We start from the raw sequence: 23,574 nt of genomic DNA, 5'->3' as shown, positions 1-23,574 counted from the left end.
GCAGGTTGGGGAGATAAGATAAAAGTTCTAAGGTCACCTCTGAAGAAAGGAGTTAAAGGGCATTGAGACCATTTTAGGATGAAGGGAAGTAGAGGCAAAGGTGTGACAATCCAGGCCACTGCAAAGGGAGAAAGCCCACTTTACCATTTCTGGCTGGCTATCTCTCTCTTCTCACACATACGCTCACTGATCAACTATTCGAGAGAAGTGTATCAAGCACCTTTATGTGGCAGGCACTGTCTCTAAGGACACAACCAGGGACAAGAGACAGGTGGAGTGCTCTGACAGTTCACTGTTTGGTGAGTGATACAGACAAGAAGATAAACCAACAAGTAAATAAAATAAGAGAACTACGGATGGTAATTAGAGTTATAGAGGATATAATTAGGGTGCTGAGACAGAATAATGGAAGGGGGTTCTACTTCAGACAGGATAGTCAGAGAAGGTGCTTCTGAGGTGGTGATTCTTAAGGTGATCTCAGGGTGAGAAAATCAAACACTGAAAAAACTGAGGACAGAGGAAACCACATGGAGGGAAAGCAAGTGTGAAAGCCCGGAGGAAGCAGACTCTGTGCTGGTGAGAGCAGGCTGGCAGGCCTGGATATAGTGCAGGAGAGGGTAAAGAGTGGGGAAGATGAGAGCAAATGTTCACAGACAAGTGCCCTGGGCAGACAAGTGAGGCTGGAACTCTGCTGAAGGGAAGGAACGAGGCCTGTAGAAGGAAGCAGCAGATGGGACAGGGGAGCCAACATGCAGTGGAACCAGGGAAGGCACAGGCCCTGCTTCATCCCTCAGGCCCTTACCGGATAAGCCCATCTTCAGCAGCACTCCAGAATGTGTTGGGCCACATGGGCGCTGTGGCGATGCGTTTCACCCGGTTTGTGTGGTCTCCAAACATGTGGATCGTTTCCTTTACTGTCAGGTCGTGGACATGCACTTTGGAGTCGGCTGCCCCCGTGATCAAGATTCGGTCCCCAGCATGAGGCAGGAACTGCTCCAGAAAGATTGAAGAAGAGATTGGCAGGTAGTGGGGGTAGGGCTGGCCAGGAAAGAAGACTAGCCTGGATGTTAGCACCCTCTTTTCTTCATATCAGGTAAGAAAATGAGCCCATCTAAGACAGTCCACTAAGAAAACTGGATCTCAAGAATCAGTCCATAGGCCTACAGGTCAAAATTGGGGCATACACCTTTACTTTGCTGTAGTAGTCCTGACATGCTAAACTGACTACCTAAGGAATCCCTTTCTTTTGATTCTTCCCCAGGTAAGAGCTGAGTGGATGCTAATCATGACTGTTACCATTTACTAAGCATTTACTATGCGCTAGACACCTGAGCAGGTACAATATCTTATTCATATTTAAAATAACCCCTTAAAATTGAGGTTCAGCACTAACACTGGGTTCACTCAAGTCTGTCTGATTCCCATATGCACACTACTTTATGAGGACTTTTTGATAAACTGAGAATTCTGTAATAAATTATCTTTAAAATGAAAAGTACTTCCAGTGTTTTAAGAAGGAAGTAGTATTTTAAGTTGGCTTCAAATATTTCTGGAGAATAATCTGGTAATAGGTAATAAAATAAAAACTGTTTCTATTTTTCGACCCCAAAATTCCACTCCCAAGAAATAATTCTATTAGAAAAAAGGGACCTGTGCAGAAATGCTCAGTGGCCCTCCTCATAATAACAAATACTGGAAATGGCTCAAATATTGGACCCTAGGGAAAGATTGAGCATCAGGAGACAACATCTCCATGTAGCTATTATAAAGAATGAGAACCCCGCCATTCAGAAGAAGTTGAGAACAAAATATTCCAGATGACATGTGATATGAACAAAACAGCCATAAGCATAGCTTTGAACAGTAATTTTACAAAAGTGTGCAGTTCTGTCACCTAGCTTTGAGAAGAAAAAATTTAGGTGTGGTGTTGTGTGGTGTTAGTTAACTTTTTCCTTTTTCTTGAGTTCAAAAAATTTAATTATCTTCTTTCTTAATTGAAAAGTTTCTTCCTACCCAAAATAAGGCTGAATGGGTGCTGGGGGTAGGGCATTATTCTGCATTTAAGGAGCTCAAGTCCCACTTAACTGTTCACAAAAGAACAACAATTCACTCTTTCCACATACCATTCTCTAATGGATCACCAGGGCAAGGGATAGATGAAATAGATGGAATTTAATCATTTTCAGGGGCAACTAGTTGTCTTTAATCCTGTCTGGAGACAGCATATACCTCATGCACAACAGAAATGAACAGGTGAGCTCTTGAGGGCTAGAGCCACACTCACACACTGTAGTTGCCACCAGGGGGAGCTTGTGGGTTAAATAAAATTGTGTGTAGTGCTACTTACTATCTAGAGAGAAGAATCCTTTTCTACACTTGAATGGAAGAGGAGGCTGAGGGTCTGTGAATGTAAGTGCCTTGCCCTAACTATTAGCGAGTATCAAGACCATTGTCAAATTCTGGTTTCCGAACTCAACATTTTGTGCTGTATGATGCCAAACTGATGGCATAGGTCCCTTTCCCAGATCCCACCCCCTGGATTCAAATTGAATCTAACACTTTTCAGGAGGCAGAAAACAGTCCCTGCTTGCCATGCAAGAGGTGAGTCAGCATTGTTCTGTCTCTAAAATTGCAGAAAATCATCTAGGATTGGTCCCTGGAACAGGAGGTGAAAATCAGAGCTTAGGAAGGAGGCAGGGTTTAGGGAGATAAGTAGGTTCTCCACTCTCAAATCTACCTTCTTCATGTATCTTGTAATTCTTCTTGATATTAATTAGGGAAATATTTCTTAGATTAGTGAGGCTTTCCAAAAGACAGCCTCATTCTCACATACATCCATTATAGAATTTCAGAGCTGGAAAGGTCCTTAAAGGTCGTTTCCTCCAACCTTATACCTGGCAGATAAAGTTCCCAGTGTGGAGAGTACCTCAGTGCTTGGACATTTCCTATATTCTCAAAGGGTCCATTCTACCTTTTCCAAATTGCTCTAGCATTAGACAGTTCTCTCCTTCATCTGGTCCACATTTGCTCCTGTGGACTTAAGAGTCACTAATCTCACATCTGTTCTCTGGGACCAAAAGGCAGAAGTTCATGTCACTTCCACTTACAAGCCTTCAGAGGTCTGAAGACACTTCTAAGTCCTATTCCCAACTCTCCTCAGCTCAACTTCCACCAACGAGTCAGTAGCCCAAATGTAGAATAGCTAAAAGCACCTGTGCCAGGTGCCTTTTTACAATCATCTCATTGAACTATAATATTAAGCCTATGGATTGCTGCTTCCCTTTTAAAATTAAATGATTTATTTACTCATTTATTCATGAATCTGGGGGGTTTTCCTAAGCTAACTTCCTATTTACAGATGAGTAAAGGGGCTTGCCTAGGTCACACAGCTTCTAAGAGGCAGAGAAGTCTTTCTGCTATCTAAGTTCATGCTTGGAACCATACCACATACGATCACCACTCAAATAAATGTAAATTCACCTAGAGCTGGCCTTGTGGCTCTATGTAAGGAAGCAGAACATGAAAAAGAGATGGGGTTCCAGGAATCATAGTCAGATGCTCTAGATCACAAAGGTGTCTGTGACCCCAGGGGGAACATGGAACACCAATGGGCAAATACAACCATGTGCACAGCCTAGTCACACCTTGTACTTGCTCTGTGCCTTATCCTGCTCACCTTGACAGAGAAGATATTTGCTGTGTGTCCCGTGTGCATGGAGAGCAGCTTCTTGTGGTGCAGAGGGTCCCACACAATCGTGTGCTGGTCATCGGAACCAGAGGCAAGCAAACTGCAAGCATAATGAGGGGTTCTGACCTCTCAAGTTCCCAGGCTCCATTCCCTTACCCCACATTCCCTATTCATAGGGAATGAAGCCACATAGAGTACAACAAACAGGGATATCACAGAATTCAAGGTTATCTTGTAAACATTACTTGAGTTTCTTCTATTTTGTCCTAAGGATTTCTCATTATTCCTTAAGTGCCTTATGTTATCAGAAAAACAGGGTTTGGGCAGTTATCCAATTCATCATTCAACTCTGTGTTGATAATGATGGACTAAACTGAAGTATACAGAAAAGTGCAGCAGTCTCTCTTCCTTAGTTCTACTAAGGAGGAGGAAAGTATCCCCTCTCAGCCTCCTCACTCCCATCTCCAGAACCTTCTGAGGTGCACTAGCTCATACTCACTCTCCCTTTTCATTCCATTCCAGACAGTTGACACATCCTGAGTGACCCTGGGGGAGTAAACGGAAAGGAACAAGAAGAGAGCCAGTTAGAGGTTCTTCTGGGGGAACACAACACCGAAAAGAATTAAACAGGTAAGCTGGCCTTTCCATCATCCATGTTTTCCTGGTGCATGTGAGTGACCAGATTTGAATTAAACTGCCTGGAATCTTAAGAATATATAACCTACTTTCATAATCACAATCTCACTTAATACTGAACCCCTGAGCCTTTTATTTAATATTTAAATTTATTTTTTTAGATTTTATTTAAATATTTATTTAAATATTTATTTAAATATTTATTTATTTATTTATTTATTTTTTTGAAGATTTATTTATTTATGATAGACATAGAGAGAGAGAGGCAGAGACACAGGAGGAGGGAGAAGCAGGCTCCATGCCGGAGCCCGATGCGGGACTCGATCCCGGGACTCCAGGATCGTGCCCTGGACCAAAAGCAGGCGCCAAACCGCTGAGCCACCCAGGGATCCCCGGATTTTATTTAAAATTTTAAAAAGATTTTACTTTTGGGCAGCCCCGGTGGCTCAGCGGTTTAGCGCCACCTTTGGCCCGGGGTGTGATCCTGGAGACCTGGGATCGAGTCCCACATCAGGCTACGTGCATGGAGCCTGCTTCTCCCTCTGCCTGTGTCTCTGCACCCCCCACCCTCTGAGTCTGTCATGAATAAATAAAATCTTAAAAAAAAGATTTTACTTGTTTATTTGAGAGAGAAAGAGAGAGAGCTAGAGAGAGAGCACAAAGCAGGGGAGTGGCAGAGGAAGAAGGAGAAGCAGCCTCCCCAATGAGCAGGGAGCCCTATTCAGGGCTCCATTCCAGGACCCTGAGATCATGACCTGAGCCGAAGGCTGACCCTTAGCCTACTGAGCCACCCAGGTGCCTTTTATTATTATTATTATTATTTTTATTTTTCCAGGTGCCTTTTAAAGGACAGGTTTTATCGATCCTATTTTGCAGAAATGTAAACTGAAGTTCAGATTAAAGTAAGCAGTGGGAATGAGATCCAAACAAATTTTGGCTCTACCACAAAAGGGACATGTCCCCTTCCAGGGACATCCCCTCAGCCACAGAAAATTTGCCCAGAGGAGTATGTGACCCAAAGGCAGTCAGTTAACTAGGAGGCTGATTGATCTTTCATCCATTTGCCATATATTTAATTTGTCAAGCACCTACTGCATATCAGGTACTGTTTAGAAACTGGGGATACAGCAGTATACAAAACAAAGTCCCTGATCTTCTGGAGCTTACTACAAGTAGATGAAACCTGATATAGAAAGATTAATTGGGACAGTCTTGAGCTTAGAGGTCTGAATTGAGAAACATGGAGAGAGTGAGGCAGTTACCAATACACTGAAGGTGAGAGCATGCATGGAGAGAAATCATGGCAAAGCTAGAGCAATGAGGAAACAGAACCCATGAAAAGCAGAAGGTATAAATTGGCAGAAATTAGTCTTACATGGGAGAAGGAAGGAGCAACTCACCAGGCATTCCTACATACTGTTTTCTGTTCTTTCACTCTCCTTTACTCCTAAATGGTACTTAGATGTTCATTTATTTATCTCCCTGTTTTAAATTAGACCATGGGTTTTAGCAAGTGTAAATCCACTGTCCTTGCCATACTGATAGGTTTAGAAACTTAGGTCTTAGTCAAATTGGACATGGCATTCACTTGGGCACAGGGATTGGCTCAGAAGTAACCCTGTGACCCCAATCAGATGCCAGGGCCACAGCGGCTGGGATGCTTCTGGAAAAGGAATTTCCTCATTCTTAGAGGACAGTCTATGAAAGAGATAGATGCCTTTCTTCTTTTGAATGCTGAGTGTATTGATGTGACATCTGGAATTGCCACCACAAGGGAAGCCAGCCTGAGAGTGAAGTCAACACGCAGAGGATAATCCTGCCAAAGGGAATCATACAAATATGGAGCAAGAGTGACCAGAGTAACCAATACTGATGCCTACTCTACTTCTGGACTTCTAGTTAAGTGAGACAGTCAATTCATTATTGTTTGAGGTCATTTGATTCAGGCTGCTACTTGTGGCCCAAAGTGTGCTGATAGCTCCAACTCACTCTTCAGGTCTCAGTTTATGGGTACTTCCTTTAAGATGCCTTTCCTGTCCCGTAAATTTGGGAGGGAGGAACACCCTTCCTTGTGGACTCCTATTGTCACACTGTATTATGGCTCTGTGTTGACATCGTTGTTTGCTTCACCAGACTGAGCCCAGAGAAAGCAAACTTTGTGTCTTATATTCATTGCATCCCCAAGGCCAGATACAGAGCCTGGCACATATCCATTGCCTGAATGAACAAACAAGACCAATGGGATTAGTGGGAAGGATCGAGCAATATGAACAAATCTAATTCCCCAACTATCTGGTTAGAAATGCTTTTCTTCTGCCTTCTCCTTCCCTTTTACCCTTTGTTCTATAAAGATTCTCACTGGGGTTGAATCAGATTTCTTTCCAGGTTCTGCACTTATGTGCATTCACTCTGTTCAGACTTTCAGATCACTTGGTGACCTGAGCCTCTCTCACATTCTCATCATACTTGGTTGAAACCTCCATGCATGGCTCTGGTCACTCTTTTTAGGTCAGAATCATTTCTGTCCTCAGCCATTTCATTTTCCCACTAGGATGTAAATGATGTGCCTGGGGGGGAGGGGGGGTTGTCACATCTATAGCTTGCAATGTTCCAAAGTACCAAAAGCCTTGAGTGATTGCCATCCACTGAGGGCTTCCACAGGGCTAAGTACTTGTGGTAGGCAGAAAAATGGCCCCCAGGTGTCTATGTTCTGATTCTCTAGAACCTATGAATATGTTATGTTTGGTGGCAAAGGGGACTTTGCAGATGTGATTAAGGTTAAGGTCTCTGAAATGGGGAGAGCATTCTAGATTATTCAGGTGGTCCCAATATGATCATGAGTCCTTAAAATCAGAGAACGGTTCCTGGCTGCAGAGAACAGAGATATGTAGTTATAAAAAGGACTTGTCCTGTTATTCTAGCTTTGAAGATGAAGAAGGGGCTTATGGGTCAAGAAATGCAACAGCTTCTAGAAGTTGGGAATTGCAAAGGAACAGATTCTACCCTATAGCCTCCAGGAGGAACACAGCCCTGTCAAGGCCTTGCTTTTAGCCTTGTGAGACCTGGAGCAGACTTCTGATCTATAGAACTGTGAGATAATAAATTTGTATTGTTTCAAGCCACTAAGTTTGTGGTAACTTGTTATGACAGCAACAGGACACTAATACAGCACTCTACATCCATTATCCTATTTAAGAAACAGGTTATCACTACTCATTTCACAGGTAAGAAAAACTGCTCAGAGAGGATAGCTAACCTGTGATACTGTAATTTATAATAAGAAATACATATTTGGTCTTGTTCCCCATTTCTGAACCCCTAAAGCCCTTAAAATTTCCTTAAGTGGTAACAGTGAAAAAGATGTCTTGATATTCATAACAAGTCCCTCCCAAATACATCTAAGTTGTGTTAATGAAGTGATTTTTGGAAAGTACCTAAGGATGGGGTCTGGCTGCCAGAGGAACCAACCACGTGACTGGCGAGTTAGAATTTTCAGGCCCACTCTGCAGAGAGGCAGCTGGAGGCTGAACAGATCACCAACGGTCAATGATTTAATCAATCATGCCCACATAATGAAGCCTTCACAAAAACTCGAAAGAACAGGGTTCAGGGGATCCCTGGATGGCTCAGCAGTTTAGCGCCTGCCTTCAGCCCAGGGCATGATCCTAGAGTCCTGGGATCGAGTCCCATGTTGGGCTCTCTGCATGGAGCCTGCTTCTCCCTCTGCTTCTCTCTGTCTCTGTCTCTCATAAATAAATAAATAAAAATCTTGAAAAAAAACAGGGTTCAGAGAGCTTATGGGTTAATAAACATGTGGAGGTTTGGGGGAGAGTGGCACATTCCAAGAGGGCATGGAAGCTCTGCACCCCTTCCTACATATCTTGTCCCAGGCATCTCTTCTCTATGGCTGTTCCTGAGTTGTATCTGTTTAGAATAAATGGGTAATCTAGAAGTAAAATGTTTCTGAGTTCTGTCAGCCACTCTAGCAAATTAATCAAATTCAAGGAGGAGGTTATTGGAACCTCCAGTCTATAGACAGTTTGTCAGAAGCACATGTGATAACCTGAACTTGGATTGGCATCTGAGGGGGGTGGTGCAGGGGGCAGCAGGGCAGTCTTATTGGACTAAGCCCTTAACCAGTGCAATCTCACTTACCTTCCAAATTATGATCTTAGTCACTGTTTAACTTTGTTAAATATTGATTGTAATTACTATTTATTAGAAGTCCCTATAATTTGCTAGGTAGTGTGGTCTATGGGAGAAGGACGAGGCAAGAAGTGTTTTATTCTGACACTGCTCAATATTTTAGGTACATAATGATGATTAAAAAGCAAAAGGTTTTTAGTGGGTTTTCTTACTGCTTTCAAATTCTTTACACACTATGTACCCCTTATAGCCTGCACTACAGCCCCCACCTTGGTATGCCACTAATAGAAAGAATGCTAGATATTAATATACATGATTTAATTATCACTCCCTTTTCACAGGTAAGACCAAGTCTTAGAGATATGAAATAATTTACCCAGGGTCGCACAAATTATAAATATCAGAGCCCAGATGGGAACTCAGGTCAGAATAACACCAAAGTATTTCTCTGGTTATGCTGGACTATCTCAGCTGCCATGCTTATTACTGTCTGTATTAAAAAGAGATCTCATTGCTACCATCACCTTAAAGACTGTTTGGTAGTGTCAAGTAAAGTTAAACTTATATCTACCCTATGACCCAGAAATTCTATTCCTAGGTAATTACTTGAAAGAAATTAAAACATTTTCCCACACAAAGATAGACATCTATGGAATATCTGTAGATGCTTTATTTCTGAAAGCTCCAGGAGCACCTGGCTGGCTCAGCTGGAGGAGCATGTGACTCTTGATCTCGGAGTTGTGAGGTAGAGCCCTATGCTGGGTATAGAGATTACTTAAAAATAAAATCTTTAAAAAATGAAAAATAAATAAAAGCTCCAAACTGGAAAGAAACCAAATAGTAATCAACAGGAAAAAGGATAAATAAAATATAGTCTATCCACATGGTAGAATACTACTCAGCAATGAAAAGGAGGAACAGACTATAGATACATGCAACAACATGGATGAAACTCAAAAAACACTATGCTAAGCAAGAGAAGCCACGCACACACAAAAATGTACCATTTAATTCTATTTACATTAGATAAAGAACAGGCAAAACTACTCTTTAGAGACAAAATCTAGAAAGTGGCTGCTCTGAGGTAGGAGGGTTGACTGGAAAGGGCACCATGAGAACTTTCTATGGTGATGGAAGTACTTTCTAATTTATTGCAGATGGTAGTTATACAAGTGTCAAAACTCATCTAACTCAATACTTGAGACCTATGCACTTTATTTTGTGTAAATTATACCTCAATAAAGAGAGAAAAAGGTAATAATAGCAATAGTGATAATATATCAGCTGATATATACTGAGCACTATTTCACCATGTACCAGGGACAGTACTATGCCCTTCATATATACTTTTATTTTTATTTTTTAAAGATTTATTTGAGAGGGAGAGTGCAAGAGAGAGTACAAGCAGAGGGGGAGGGGCAAAGAGAGAGGGAGAGGGATGAGCAGGCTCTCCGCTGAGCAAGGAGCCTGACACGGGGATCCATCCCAGGACCCTGATATCATAACCTGAGCCAAAGGCAGAAGTTTAACCAACTGAGCCACCTCGGTGCCCCACATATAAGCTTTTAGTTAATCTTTATAACTGTCTTATGATGGAAACATCATTACTATTTTCATCTTTCAGGTGAGGAAAAAGTTAATACCATATATTAAATTTTTAAATTCTGAGCTGTCTCTCCTAAAAACTTAAATGTTTGCTATGCGCCCACCAGTATTGTATGGGCTCGTAGAGACATGACTGAGTCAGACACATCTTCTATCCTCATAGAGCTGATGAGGTTTTCTCCTCCTCTTCTCCAAACATGTAACATTAGCCTTTGCCCATGTTGTTATAATCTCCTCAAAAGCATCACTTCAAATGGTTATAGAATATTCCTCCAGGGCAGCCCTGATGGCCCAGTGGTTTGGCGCTGCCTTCAGACCGGGGTATGATCCTGGAGACCCAGGATCGAGTCCCACGTCAGGCTCCCTGCATGGAGGCTGCTTCTCCTTCTGCCTGTGTCTCTGCCTCTCTCTCTCTCTCTCTGTCTGACATGAATAAATAAATAAAATCTTTTTTTAAAAAAAGAATATTCCTCCAAAGGTTAAACCATATCCACCCCTACCTTAGTGTTATACACATAAGTTAGTTGCAAATTTGGCGAGATGATTTATTTTAAAATTCTAGTGGGAAAAGAACATTTACAGGTGACTGGCCAGTTCTGACTAGGTATAATGTCATGTTTTGGGGGGCTTTTTGCTCTTTTTATTTTATGGCACTTGACCGGAAATATATAAAATCTGTGTTTTTTAAAAAATTATTTATTGAGAGAGGAGGGGAAGGGGGAGGGGCAGAGGGAAAGGAAAAGAGAGAGAACCTCTGGAAGACTCCCTGATGAGCACGGAGCCAGACACAGGGCTCAATATCACGACCCTGAGATCCTGACCTGAGCCGAAACCAAGAGTCAGATGTTCAACTGATTAAGCCACCCAGGGACCCCTAGAAATCTGTGTTGCAATGCTAGATATCACCTGTGCTATTTAGGAGCATGATGAGCAGTCATGGTGTGAAAAACTGTACTAAAATGGGAAACATTGTTAATAAATACAAGTTAGTAAGGGTGCCTAACCTGATTTCAGCTCAGGTCATGATTTCAAGATCATGATATCAAGCCCCACATCGGGCTCCACATTCAGTGTGCAATCTGCTTCTCCCTTTCCCTCTGCTCCTCCTCCCACTTATGTGTATGCATTCTCTCTCTTCTCTCAAATAAATAAATAAGTAAAATCTTTGAAAATAAATAAGTACAAGTTAGTAGACAGCAATCTATCAAAATGTGGGAATCCAAAGGGAGAAAAGAAAAGTCATTCTAGTCATTCACTTCTAGAGGAAAAAAAAATGGGACCCATTGTATAAGGAAATAAAAATAATAATAAAAAAAGAGAAGCAAAGAGCTAAGAAGTCTACAAATCAGTGTGTATCCTGGTATAACCAAAAGGATTAGAGAGCCTTTTGTCCAGACTTATTTTGTTTATTTATTTTTAAAAAGATTTTATTTATTTATTTATGAGAGACACAGAAAGAGACAGGCAGAGACATAGGGAGAGGGAGAAGCAGGATCCATGCAGGGAGCCCAATGTGGGACTCGATCCCGGGACTCTAGGATCATGCCCTGAACCCAAAGGCAGATGCTCAATCGCTGAGCCACCTAGGCGTCCCAAGTTTATTTATTTATTTTTTAAATAAGCTGAGGCTAGTTAGTGAGAATCAGAATTGTAAGTGAAAGTCGTCTGGGTTCAACTTTGGCTTGGCCTCTTCCAAGCTGTATGGGTGGTCACTTAAGATTCCCAGAATCTCAGATTTTTCATTTAGAAATGGGGGTGATGATAATGTAAACCTGACAAGATCACTGTGAAGATCAGATGATGTAATATATGCAAGCACATTTTGGTAAACACTGGCCCCCCTCCCTGGAACTAGTCCTCAGGTATAATCTCTCATATACTTGGTATATTCACATAGCTAGGATACTCACAAAGGATAAAGATCTTGAACAACTGGATTCCTTATTTACTTACTTTTCCAAAAGAGTTATTTTCTACAGCTATTAAATTGCTATCCTAAGCTATGATCAAACAGAAAATTCATTTATTCAGTACCCATTATGTATAAAGTACTGGGAGAAAAGGGAATAAATACTGGATAAACAAAAAACAGGCCCATGTCCATGGCAACATGAGGCAAAGCTCTACCATAATAAAGGAGAGAGATACCCAAAAAACCTAGAAAAAGATAGGAACATTTGGCTTTCGGAACAAGCTTAAAGGATCTTTGAGGACACTGGCTTGCATATTCACATGCAAAAGAATGAGGTTGGGCCCCTATATCACATCATACACAAAATTAACTCAAAGTGGATCAAGGACCTACACATATGATCTGAAAAAGTATTGAAACCTTGTGCCTTGGGTGGCTCAGTTGGTTAAGCAGCTACCTTCAGTTCAGGTCATGATCCCTGGCTCTAGGATCAAGCCCCATGGGAGGGGCTCCCTGCTCAGCAGTGGGTCTGCTTCTCACTCTCCCTCTGGTTCTGCCTCTCCCCTTACCGGTGCTCTCTGTCAAATAAATAAATAAAATCTTAAAAAAAAGATTTTATTTATTTATTCATGAGAGACACAGAGAGAGAGAGAGAGAGAGGCAGAGACACAGGCAGAGAGAGAAGCAGGCTCCCTGCGGGGAGCCCAATGTGAGACTCAATCCCAGGACTCCGGGATCACGCCCTAAGCCGAAGGCAGATGCTCAACCACTGAGCCACCCAGGCATCCCTAAATAAATAGAATCTTAAAAAAAAAAAAAGTATGAAACTCTCAGAAGGAAACATGGATATATAAATCTTTGTGACCTTGGATTAGGTAATGGTTTCTTTTTTCCCCCTTTTTTTGGTGGTAGGGCTATAATTGATAATTAGTGATTTCTTAAACATGATACCAAAAATACAAGTGATAAAAGTAAAAAAAACAATTTGGGCTTCATTAAAATTAAAAACTTGTGTGTGTCAAAGGTGATATGAAAAAAGTGAAAGACAACCCAAAAAATGGCAGAAAACCATTTAAAATCACATATACAATGAGGGTCTAGTACCCAGGATATATAAAGATATTTTTAGGGGGATCCCTGGGTGGCGCAGCGGTTTGGCGCCTGCCTTTGGCCCAGGGCGCGATCCTGGAGACCCGGGATTGAATCCCACGTCAGGCTCCCGGTGCATGGAGCCTGCTTCTCCCTCTGCCTGTGTCTCTGCCTCTATCTGTGTGATTGTCATAAATAAATAAAAATAAATAAATAAAAAAATATTTAAAAAAAAAAAGATATTTTTACAGCTCAACAATAAAAAGACAAAAAACTCCATTAAAAAATGGGCAAAAGGGGCAGCCCCGGTGGCACAGCGGTTTAGCGCCACCTGCAGCCCAGGGCGTGATCCTGGAGACCTGGAATCTAGTCCCACGCTGGGCTCCCTGCATGGAGCCTGCTTCTACCTCTGCCTGTGTCTCTGCCTCCCTCTCTCGCTCTGTATCTCTCATGGGTAAATAAAATATAATCTTCAAAAATAAAGTAAAATAAAATAAAATAAAAAATTGGCAAAGGAAGGGTGCCTGGGTGGCTCAGTTGGTTAAGTGTCTGCCTCTTGGTTCAGCTCAGGTCTTTTTTTTTTTAAATATATTTTTTTAATTTTTATTTATTTATGATAGTCACACACACAGAGAGAGAGAGACAGGCAGAGACACAGGCAGAGGGAGAAGCAGGCTCCATGCACCGGGAGCCCGACATGGTATTCGATCCCGGGTCTCCAGGATCGCGCCCTGGGCCAAAGGCAGGCGCTAAATCGCTGCGCCACCCAGGGATCCCAGCTCAGGTCTTGATCTCAGGGTTGAGTTCAGGCCCTGTGTTGGGCTCCATGCTGATGTAATGCCTATTTAAAAAAAAAATGGGGCAAAGGATTTAACTAGACATTTCTCCATATAAAATATACAAATGGCCAATAAACACAAAAATCATTAATCAGGGAAATGCAAATCAAAAATAAAATACCACATTACAACCACTAGGATGGTTATTATAAAAAAGACAAGCAATACATTTTGGTGAGGATATGGAGAAATCAGAACTCTCATTTCTCCTGGGAATGTAAAATGGTGCTGTCACCTGGAAAAACAGTTTGGCAGTTCCTCAAAAAATTAAACATAAAAACAAAAACCATATGATTCAGCAATTTCACTCTTAGGTATAAACCTGAAGGAATGAAAATGTACAATCGACACAAAAGCTTGTCACAAATGTTCATAGCAGTATTCATAATGGCTGAAAAGTGGAAACAACCAAAATGTCTACCAACTATGAATGGATAAACAAAATGCAGTATATCCAAACTGGAATATTATTTGGCTATAAAAAAGAATGAAGTACTGACTTATGCTACAACATGGATGAATCGTAAAAATATCATACTAAGGGTATTCCTCGGTGGCTCAGTGGTTTAGTGCCAGCCTTTGGCCCAGGGCACAATCCTGGAGTCCCGGGATCAAATCAAGTCCCACGTTGGGGTCCTGACATGGAGCCTGCTTCTCCCTCTGCCTGCTTCTCCCTCTGCCTGCTTCTCCCTCTGCCTGTGTCTCTGCCTCTCTTTCTGTCATGAATGAATAAATAAAATCTTTAAAAAAAATATCATGCTAAGTAAAATAAGCCAGAGAGAAAAGCCATGTATTGTATGAGTCCATTTTTATGAGAGGTCCAGAATAGGAAAATCCAGAGATAGCCAGTAGACTAGGGGCTGGCAGGGAGAGGGAATAACTAATATGGGTAAAGGGTTTCTTTGGGGGTGATGAATATGTCTAGAATTAGATAGTGGTGACAGTTATGCAACTTTGTGAATACACTAAAAAACACACTGAATCGTACACTTCAATAAAATAAAAAAGGAACTAAAAACAAGCCAACAAATTGGTGGCAGACTGGATTTGGCCCTGATATGCTGACCCCTGGATCTGAAGGACATTCCTTGAAATCTCTTACAAAGTCAGTTCTCACTTCCATCTTTTTCTTTGTGGGTGACTATTTAATAAACTTGGTATATAATTTACTTCTCTATAAGGATATTATAAAAAGAATTCTGACAAGTCTTTGTTAGAATAAGGAAGAATAAAACTTCCCTGGTCTACTACTATATTCAAAAAGAAAACCAATCTAGTTCGATATGACTTGTTTCTAGTGAATTTATGCTCAAATTATATAACAAAACAAACAAAAAAGTAAATCAAGCCAATTGTGAAGGTGAGATAGGTAATGTTTGCAACTTATTTAAGGAAAATATTAAGAAAACTAATAAGCCAGGTGGCTCAGTCGGTTATGCAGCTGCCTTTGGCTCAGGGTCCTGGGATCAAGCCTCAAGTTGTACTTCCTGCTCAGTGGAGAGTATGCTTCTCCCTCTGTCTCTCAAATTAATTAAATAATTAAAAAAAAAAAACTAATAAGGCAAGAGAATAAATCCACTAAGCCAAGAACTATTTGTTAAACCAATTAATTAATTAATTAAAGTAAGCTCTACACCCAATGTGGGGCTTGACCTCATGACCCAGAGATCAAGAATTGCCTGCCCTACAGATTTAGCCAGCCAGGTACTGCTCAACCCTTTCTAAAAAAGTAGACACATGGTTGAGGTAGGAAGGATTATAAACTGTGTGGCCAGACAAGCCTGATACAATGTTATTAATCATGTTTCTAGCACTTATGTGACCTTGGAAGCTAGATTTTACTTTTCTTATTTGTAAAGGAAGATCCTTTCCTCGCCCTCTCTCTACAGGTGTGGAACATTGTGCCAAGAACCCCCACAAGTGAAAGAAATAGAATGGATCAAAGTGTGGTCAAAACTTTAAAGTGGAACTTGGGAGATCCTGATGATGCACCAAAAATGAAAGTGTCCTGCAAAAAAATTTCAGGACCCTGTAGATTTCAGGATCCCTGCCCTGCAGGCTATAAACTAGAATCCCAGGATATTTGGCTCCTGTCCAGTTATGACATTAAAACTCACCAAGACAAGATGAGCTAGCACATGTAACTAAAGTGGGACGTGGAGTAATCAGCAAAGATGTCCAAGGAAAATACATACTAGAACATCTTAGAATTAATACTAATTAATATTAAACTTAAATCCTCTAATCTCAACTTCTTTTCTGGCTCTTACTCAGTTGCTGCCAATATACCAGTTCTTTTTATTTTCTCTTTTTAAAGATTTTATTTATTTTAGAGAGAGCCAGACAACACAAGACCAGGGGCAGAGGGTGAGAGAGAGAATCTCATGCAGACTACACACTGAATGCAGAGCCCAACATGGGATTCAATCCCAGGATCCTGAGATCATGACCTGGGCTGAAGCCAAGAATTGGATGCTTAACTGACTACACCACTCCTTGTATTTTCTTAATGAACATTTTAAACTTTTAAAAGTTTTATTTATTTTTATTATTTATTTTTTGCCTTTTTATTTTTATTTTTAATATTTTTAAATTTAAAATAAATTTAGTTGACACATAGTGTATTATTAATTTCAGAGGAAGAATTTAGTGATTCATCAGTTGCATATAACACCTAGTGCTCATTACATCCTGTGCCCTTGTTACCCTAACCCCTACTCACCTTCCCTCCAGCAACCCTCAGTTTGTTTCCTATAGCTAAGAGTCTCATAGTTTGCTTCCTTCTCTGTTTTTATTTTTCCTTCCCTTCCCCTACGTTTTGTTTCTTAATTTCCACATGAGTGAAATCATATGGTATTTGTTTTTCCCTGACTTACTGCACTTAGAGTATATAATACCCTCTAGTTCCATCCACATCACTGCAACTGGCAAGATTCATTCTTTTTGATGACTAAGTAATATTTCATTGTGTGTATACATATCTCACATCTTCTTTTATTCATTAAACTGTTAATGGACATCTGAGCTCTTTCCATATTTTGGCCATTGTGGACGTTGCTGCTATAAACATTAGGATGTATGTACTCCCTGTGAATCAGTTTTTATATCCTTTGGATAGGGATCCCTGGGTGGCACAGCGGTTTAGCGCCTGCCTTTGGCCCAGGGCGCGATCCTGGAGACCCAGGATCGAATCCCACGTTGGGCTCCCGGTGCATGGAGCCTGCTTCTCCCTCTGCCTGTGTCTCTGCCTCTCTCTCTCTCTCTCTCTCTCTCTCTCTGTGTGACTATCATAAATAAATAAAAAAAAATTATATCCTTTGGATAAATACCTAGAAGTGCAATTGCTGGGTTGTAGGGTAGTTCTATTTTTAACTTTTTTGAGGAACCTCCATACTGTTTGAGTTTCATACCAGTTTCTTTTTAAGTAATCTCTATACCCAATGTGTGGCTTAAACTCACAACTCCAATATCAAAGTCATATACTCTTCTAACTGAACCAGCCAGGCACCCCATAACTTTCTATTTTGAAACAATTTCAAACATATAAAAAAGGTACAAGAATAATACAAAAGCACCCATATATACCTTTCCCCTAATTCATTGTTAACATTTTTGCCACATTTGCTTACTCCCTCTCCCTTTCTCTCCTTTCTCTACACACATATCCATTTTTTTCCTGAACCATTTGCGAATAAGTTGTAGATTTCAGGACCCCTTACACACGCAACTACTTCAGTATATATTTCTAAGAATAAGATCATTCATTTTTTTTTCTTTGTTTTGAGAGAGAGTGTGTGTGTGAGAGAGCTGGGAAAGGGGCAGACGGAGAGTGAAAGAGAGAATCCCAAGCAGGCTCCACACATAGCATGGAGTCCAACATAATGCTCTATCTCACAATCCTGAGGTCATGACCTGAGCCAAAATCAAGACTCGGAGGCTTCACCAACTGAGCCACCCAGGCATCCCAAGATCATTCTTTTATTTAACCAGAGCACAATTATCAAAATTGAGAAATATGACACTGATATCATTGCATCACTATCATTTAATATGTAGTCCATATTAAAAATTCACCAACTGTCTAATAATGCTCTTTTGATTTTTCCTGATCTAGGATCCAATCTAGGATCCCAAACTGGGATGACAATGAGGTCAGCTTCTCTTTAGTCTCCCTTAACCTGGAACAACAATTCCTCAGCCCATCTTGTTTTCTATATCATTGACATTTTTGAAGAATATAGAGCTATCCTGGAGAAATGTTTCTTAATTTGGATTTGTCTGATTATTTTCTCATGATTAGATTTAGGTAATGAATTTTGACAGAAATACTCCCTAAGCAATTTTGTGTCTTTGTCATTGTACATAATTTGGTGGTGTATGTGTACTATTTGTCTTGCTTAAGGTGGTATCTCTCAAGTTTCTCCCCTATAATTTTACTATTTTCCTTTTGTTATCTGTGAGGAAATACTTTTACGTTGTGCAAATAAAGGTCCTAATATCTATAACATTTCCACTCAAAGGTTTCACTATTTGATTATTCTTGTCTGAATCAATTACTAGGATAATGTGGTATGATGTTTATAAAATGGTGGTTTTTCAAACTCTATCATTTCTTCATTCAGGAGTCGGCAATCAACTGGAATAAAGGGCTTTTCTCTTTCTTCCCCTCCCATTCTTCTCTCCCTCCCTCTCTCTTCAGTGTAACTCAGATATTTTTTATTTTTTATTTAATTCATTACTGTCACTATTCATCCTGATGTTCAAATAGTTGGGGATCCTTGGGTGGCTCAGCAGTTTAGTGCCTGCCTTTGGCCCAGGGTGTGATCCTGGAGTCCTGGGATCGAGTCCTGCATCAGCTCCTTCCTTTGCCTGTGTCTCTGCCTCTCTCTGTGTTTCTCATGAATAAATAAATAAATAAATAAAATGTTTAAAAAAGATTGTCAAAGATTTGGCCAGTAGCATGCCTTTTGAGCTAGCCCCTGTGTCCTTTTTTTTTTTTAGCCCCTGTGTCCTAATGATATCTCTCTTCTTTCATTTTTCATGTATTTATTTGCTTTTTATCTTCTGCTAGAATATGTTGTACACTCCTTGTCTGAGACCTAGTATCTGTTATTTTTCTAAGACCTTTTAGTTTCTTTTTAGTGGGGAATGCTATTTATACAGCTTATAGTTATTGAGGTATTATTACTTCTGGACTCTATCAAAACATAGAGCTGGAAGTAATATGCAAGTATATATTAATATATACATATTTGTTAAACTATGAGTGCATATTTTTAAAAAGATTTTATTAATCTATTTGAGAGAGAGAGAGAAAGACAGCAAGAGACGGTGGGCACATATGAGCAAGGGGAAGGACAGAGGAAGAAGGAGAAGCAGACTCCCTTCCCCCCTGAGCAGGGAGCCCAAAGAGGGGCTTGATCCCAGAACTCTGCAGACTGAGCCACCCAGGTGCTCCAAACTATGAGTTCATATTGATACTAACTCCAATCCATTACCTCAGAGTTATTCTTTGCCTTTCCTTATTCCATATCTAAATTTCCTTTCTCCCATAGTGAGAACAACACTGATATATATGAAGAAATGTGTGGGAAATATCAGAAAGGGAGACAGAACATAAAGACTCCTAACTCTGGGAAACGAACTAGGGGTGGTGGAAGGGGAGTGGGGGTGAATGGGTGACGGGCACTGAGGGGGCCACTTGATGGGATGAGCACTGGGTGTTATTCTGTATGTTGGTAAATTGAACACCAATAAATACATTTATTAAAAAAAATACAAAATAAAAGTAAAAACTCTACCAAAATGTCCAGAAAAAAGTCACCTCCCTTTTCTCAACCTCTCTACCCTTTATCTTCCATCCACTAGGGGTGACCAATTTTACTAGTTTCTGCTTATCTATTCTATGCTTGTGTTGGCAAAAATATGTAGGTACCTCTATAAATTCTTATTCCCCTTCTTTTGTTACACTAAAATTGGCAAAAATTATATTAAAATAGTCCTTAAACATATGGAAAAGATATCCAATTTGACTCATAAGAGAAATATAACTTAAAAATATACTGAGACACCATTTTTCATCTGTTAGAATGGTAAAAAACAAATTCCAAAGCCTAACATCCCAGTCTGTTGCTGAGTTGTGGAGAAGCAGACACTCTCATGCATTACTACGGGGAAGGCAAAATGGTGCAACTCTCATGGAGGAAAATTTGGTAATATCTAACAAAACCATATATGTGTTTACCCTCTGGCTAGCACTATTACTTCTAGGTTTTTACCCTAAAGATACATCTCCAGCCAAACTAAAATACATATACACAAGGTTCTTCATGATGGTATTGTTGTAATTATAAACTATTAGAAACAACTCTGAATCCACACATGGGAAATTCACTGAATAAATCTTGGCTATGGGACACCTGGGAGGCTCAGCAGTTGAGCGCCTGCCTTTGGCCCAGGGCATGATCCTGGAGTCCCAGGATGGAGTTCCACATCGGGTATCAGGCTCCCTGCATGGAGCCTGCTTCTCCCTCTGCCTGTGTCTCTGTGTATCTCTCTCTCTCTCTGTGTCTCTCATGAATAAATAAATAAAATATTTAAAAATAATAAATCTTGGCTCATCTACATAATATAGTACTATCCAGTTATGAAAAAGAACTCTACGAACTGATACAAGTGATTTCCAAGATACACTGGTAAATGAAAAGAGTGTGTGTGTGTATGTATACATATATATAATCTCAAGTCATGCCTCACTGATTCTTCATCCTCAAAAAGTCCTCAAAGTCAGTCAACCTTCAACCCCTCTATTCTCTCTTTACATACTGCCCTTACTTCCCTTCCTATTCCCCTAAGAATCCATGATTCATTACTAAAATCATACTCTTCCAACATTTATCAGACAGAACCCCAACCCTGGATGATATTCTAGCTCTCCTGTATCTTTTTTTTTTTTAAGATTTTATTTATTTATTCATGAGAGAGAGAGGCAGAGACACAGGCAGAGGGAGAAGCAGGCTCCACACAGGGAGCCCGATGGAGGACTTGATCTCGGGACCCCAGGATCACGCCCTGAAATGATGGCAGACGCTCAACCACTGGGCCACCCAGGCGTACCTCTCCTCTATCTTCAACTTCCCTTTCTATACTGATTCTTTCCCTGTGTAATTAAATAAGCCCAAGTTCCTCTAATCTGGAAAAGTACTTCCTTGTTTAACAAAAAAATTTATTTATTTATTTATTTATTTATTTATTTATTTATTTATTTGAGAGAGAGAGAGAGAGAGAGAGAGAGAGACGCAGAGACACAGGCAGAGGGAGAAGCAGGCTCCATGCAGGGGGCCTGACATGGGACTGGACTGGATCCCAGGTCTCCAGGATCACGCCCTGGGCTGAAGGCAGCACTAAACCACTGAGCCACCCAGGCTGCCCAGAAAAGTACTTCCTTTATGCCAAATTTACATCTAGTTATGGCCTTCCATTTCTCTTCCCCTTCACAGCTAGACTGAAAGAGTAGCTATACTTAATATTTTCACTGTCTTACTTCCCAGTAATTCCTCAACCCATTTCTATCATCTACACCATACATACAAAAATGGCTCATGCCAAGGTTACTATTCAGCTTCCTTGCCCTTAATCAATGGACACTTCTTAATCCTTATCTTACTTGGCCCCTGGTAGTATTTGATAGTGCTGACCACTTCCTCAATGAAACTTTCTTCTGGTTTCTGTAGCATCACCGTCTCTGTTTTCTTTCCTACTCCTCTAGTTACTCTTTCTTGGTACCCTTTGCATATTCTTCCTTGTTCACTGGCCCTTACGTTGGTCTTCTTTAAGTCTCTACCTTAGGCTTTCTTCCCACTACACATTCCCCAAAGGGAACCAAAACTCTTTCACTAATCCAATCACTATGCTGCTTACTGCTCCCAAATCAACATCTCCAGTATATACCTCTATCTTAAGCTCAGACCCAAGTATTCCAACTACTTATCCAGAAAGCACCAAATAACACACAGCATACAGCTCCAACATCCATACTGAGCTTGTTATCTTTCCCCTCAAACCTATTCCTTTTCCAGTGCTCTCTAACTTAGTGAATGATAATACTACATGTCAGGCAAGCCGGAAAATTGACCTTCACTCTTGACTCCCTCTTTCCTAACTTTTCATATCAAGTTACCAAGAATTCTGTTTATTCTAACTCTTAAATGACTTTTTAAAAAAGATTTATTTATTTATTCATGAGAGAGACTGAGAGAGAGAGGCAGAGACACAGGCAGAGGGAGAAGCAGGCTCCATGCAGGGAGCCCTACGTGGGACTCGATCCCGGGTCTCCAGGATCAGACCCTGGGATCAGTTTAGAAGGTGGCGCTAAACTGCTGAGCCACCTGGGCTGCCCAAGTTAATACATTTTAAATGAAAAGTATATATATTTTCTAAGACAAAAGAATTTAATGAAAAGAGAGGCATTGCTTTACATAATGTCTAGCTTAATGGAAGGTAACTGGGTTCTCATATCTACTTTTGTATTGTCTGCTGCAATATGTTATTTTGGTTGATTGGAGTATATAATGAAAATACAGCATCACAAAGATAAGTAGTTGCAATATGGAGGAGTATTTTAATACCCTTTTCAGATAATTCTAGATATTCTTCTTTGATACTGCACCAAAACTTCACAAGTAATGGTTTCTTAAGTTAGAGTGTAGAATCTGAAACCATATAAATGAACTATTGGTACCCTACTATGTTAAAATGCCTTGGTCTAGTACATATTATGCATAAGTCTTTTTTTTTAATGCATAGGTCTTTTAACATGTATGAGTCTGTTACACCATACATTTGTCATTTTGAAAACAGTGACTCACTGAATTTAAAGGTCTTCAATGTTAACATTCATTATACATTATTACCACAGATCCTGTCAAAAAACCCTTTTAAGTATTGAGAAGTTATCAAGCTCATTGCAGCAGATACAAGTTTTCCTATATTCTATTTTTTTTTGTTTTTTTTTCCCTAGATGTTCAAGTTTTATCCTTAGCAACAAATACTGTCAGTTGTTTTTCTTGAATTAACTGTTCAGTTCATTTATTTTTAAGAAAAAGTACACCAAATACTCATATTTGAATAACCAGTTTTTGTCTGGTTCTTTCAGATAGTAGTACTTCATGAAAAAAGTGGTTGGTTGGGCTTGCAACTCAAACAATTGCACCAGTGCTCTTTCCTCAAGACAACCATCATAGTGCAGTGTGCACTAGTAGTACTTTATGGGTACTTCCCATCCCCAATACAGAATACTAAAGAGATGTGTATGTAAGGGTTGAGATTTTTTTTCATAAGGTGTTTTAAAAATTTTTTTTATTTATTTATTCATGAGAATAACAGAGAGACAGAGAGATAGAGAGGCAGAGACATAGGCAGAGGGAGAAACAGGCTCCATGCAGGGAGCCCGATGTGGGACTTGATCCAGAGACTTCAGGATTATGCTATGGGCCAAAGGCAGGGGCCAAACCACTGAGCCACCCAGGGATCTCCAAGGGTTGAGATTTAATAAAACTAGTAACTTTTACTGCTTCACATCAAGGACATTTTAAGTAAAACCTGTTTTGTTTTGTTACTGCAAATGCATGGCTTTAATAAGTCAATGACAATTTGTTGCT

The 23,574-nt window shown here is 40.3% G+C and overlaps 1 protein-coding gene across 1 annotated transcript in view; it reads right to left on the bottom strand.

The window, feature by feature from the left end:
• WDTC1 (WD and tetratricopeptide repeats 1) overlaps positions 1-23,574 on the bottom strand; it is a 62,828-nt gene that overhangs the window by 17,455 nt on the left and 21,799 nt on the right. The window contains exons 4-6 of the mRNA XM_055332002.1: positions 4,188-4,234; positions 3,677-3,788; positions 803-990 (exon numbers count right to left, since the gene is read on the bottom strand). Coding sequence (XP_055187977.1) covers positions 803-990; positions 3,677-3,788; positions 4,188-4,234 — 347 coding nt within the window. The remainder of the gene's footprint in view (positions 1-802; positions 991-3,676; positions 3,789-4,187; positions 4,235-23,574) is intronic.

Source organism: Nyctereutes procyonoides, unplaced genomic scaffold (genome assembly GCF_905146905.1).
Source record: "Nyctereutes procyonoides isolate TBG_1078 unplaced genomic scaffold, NYPRO_anot_genome, whole genome shotgun sequence".
Taxonomy (NCBI): domain Eukaryota; kingdom Metazoa; phylum Chordata; class Mammalia; order Carnivora; family Canidae; genus Nyctereutes; species Nyctereutes procyonoides.
This window is presented reverse-complemented; position numbering and strand designations above follow the sequence as displayed.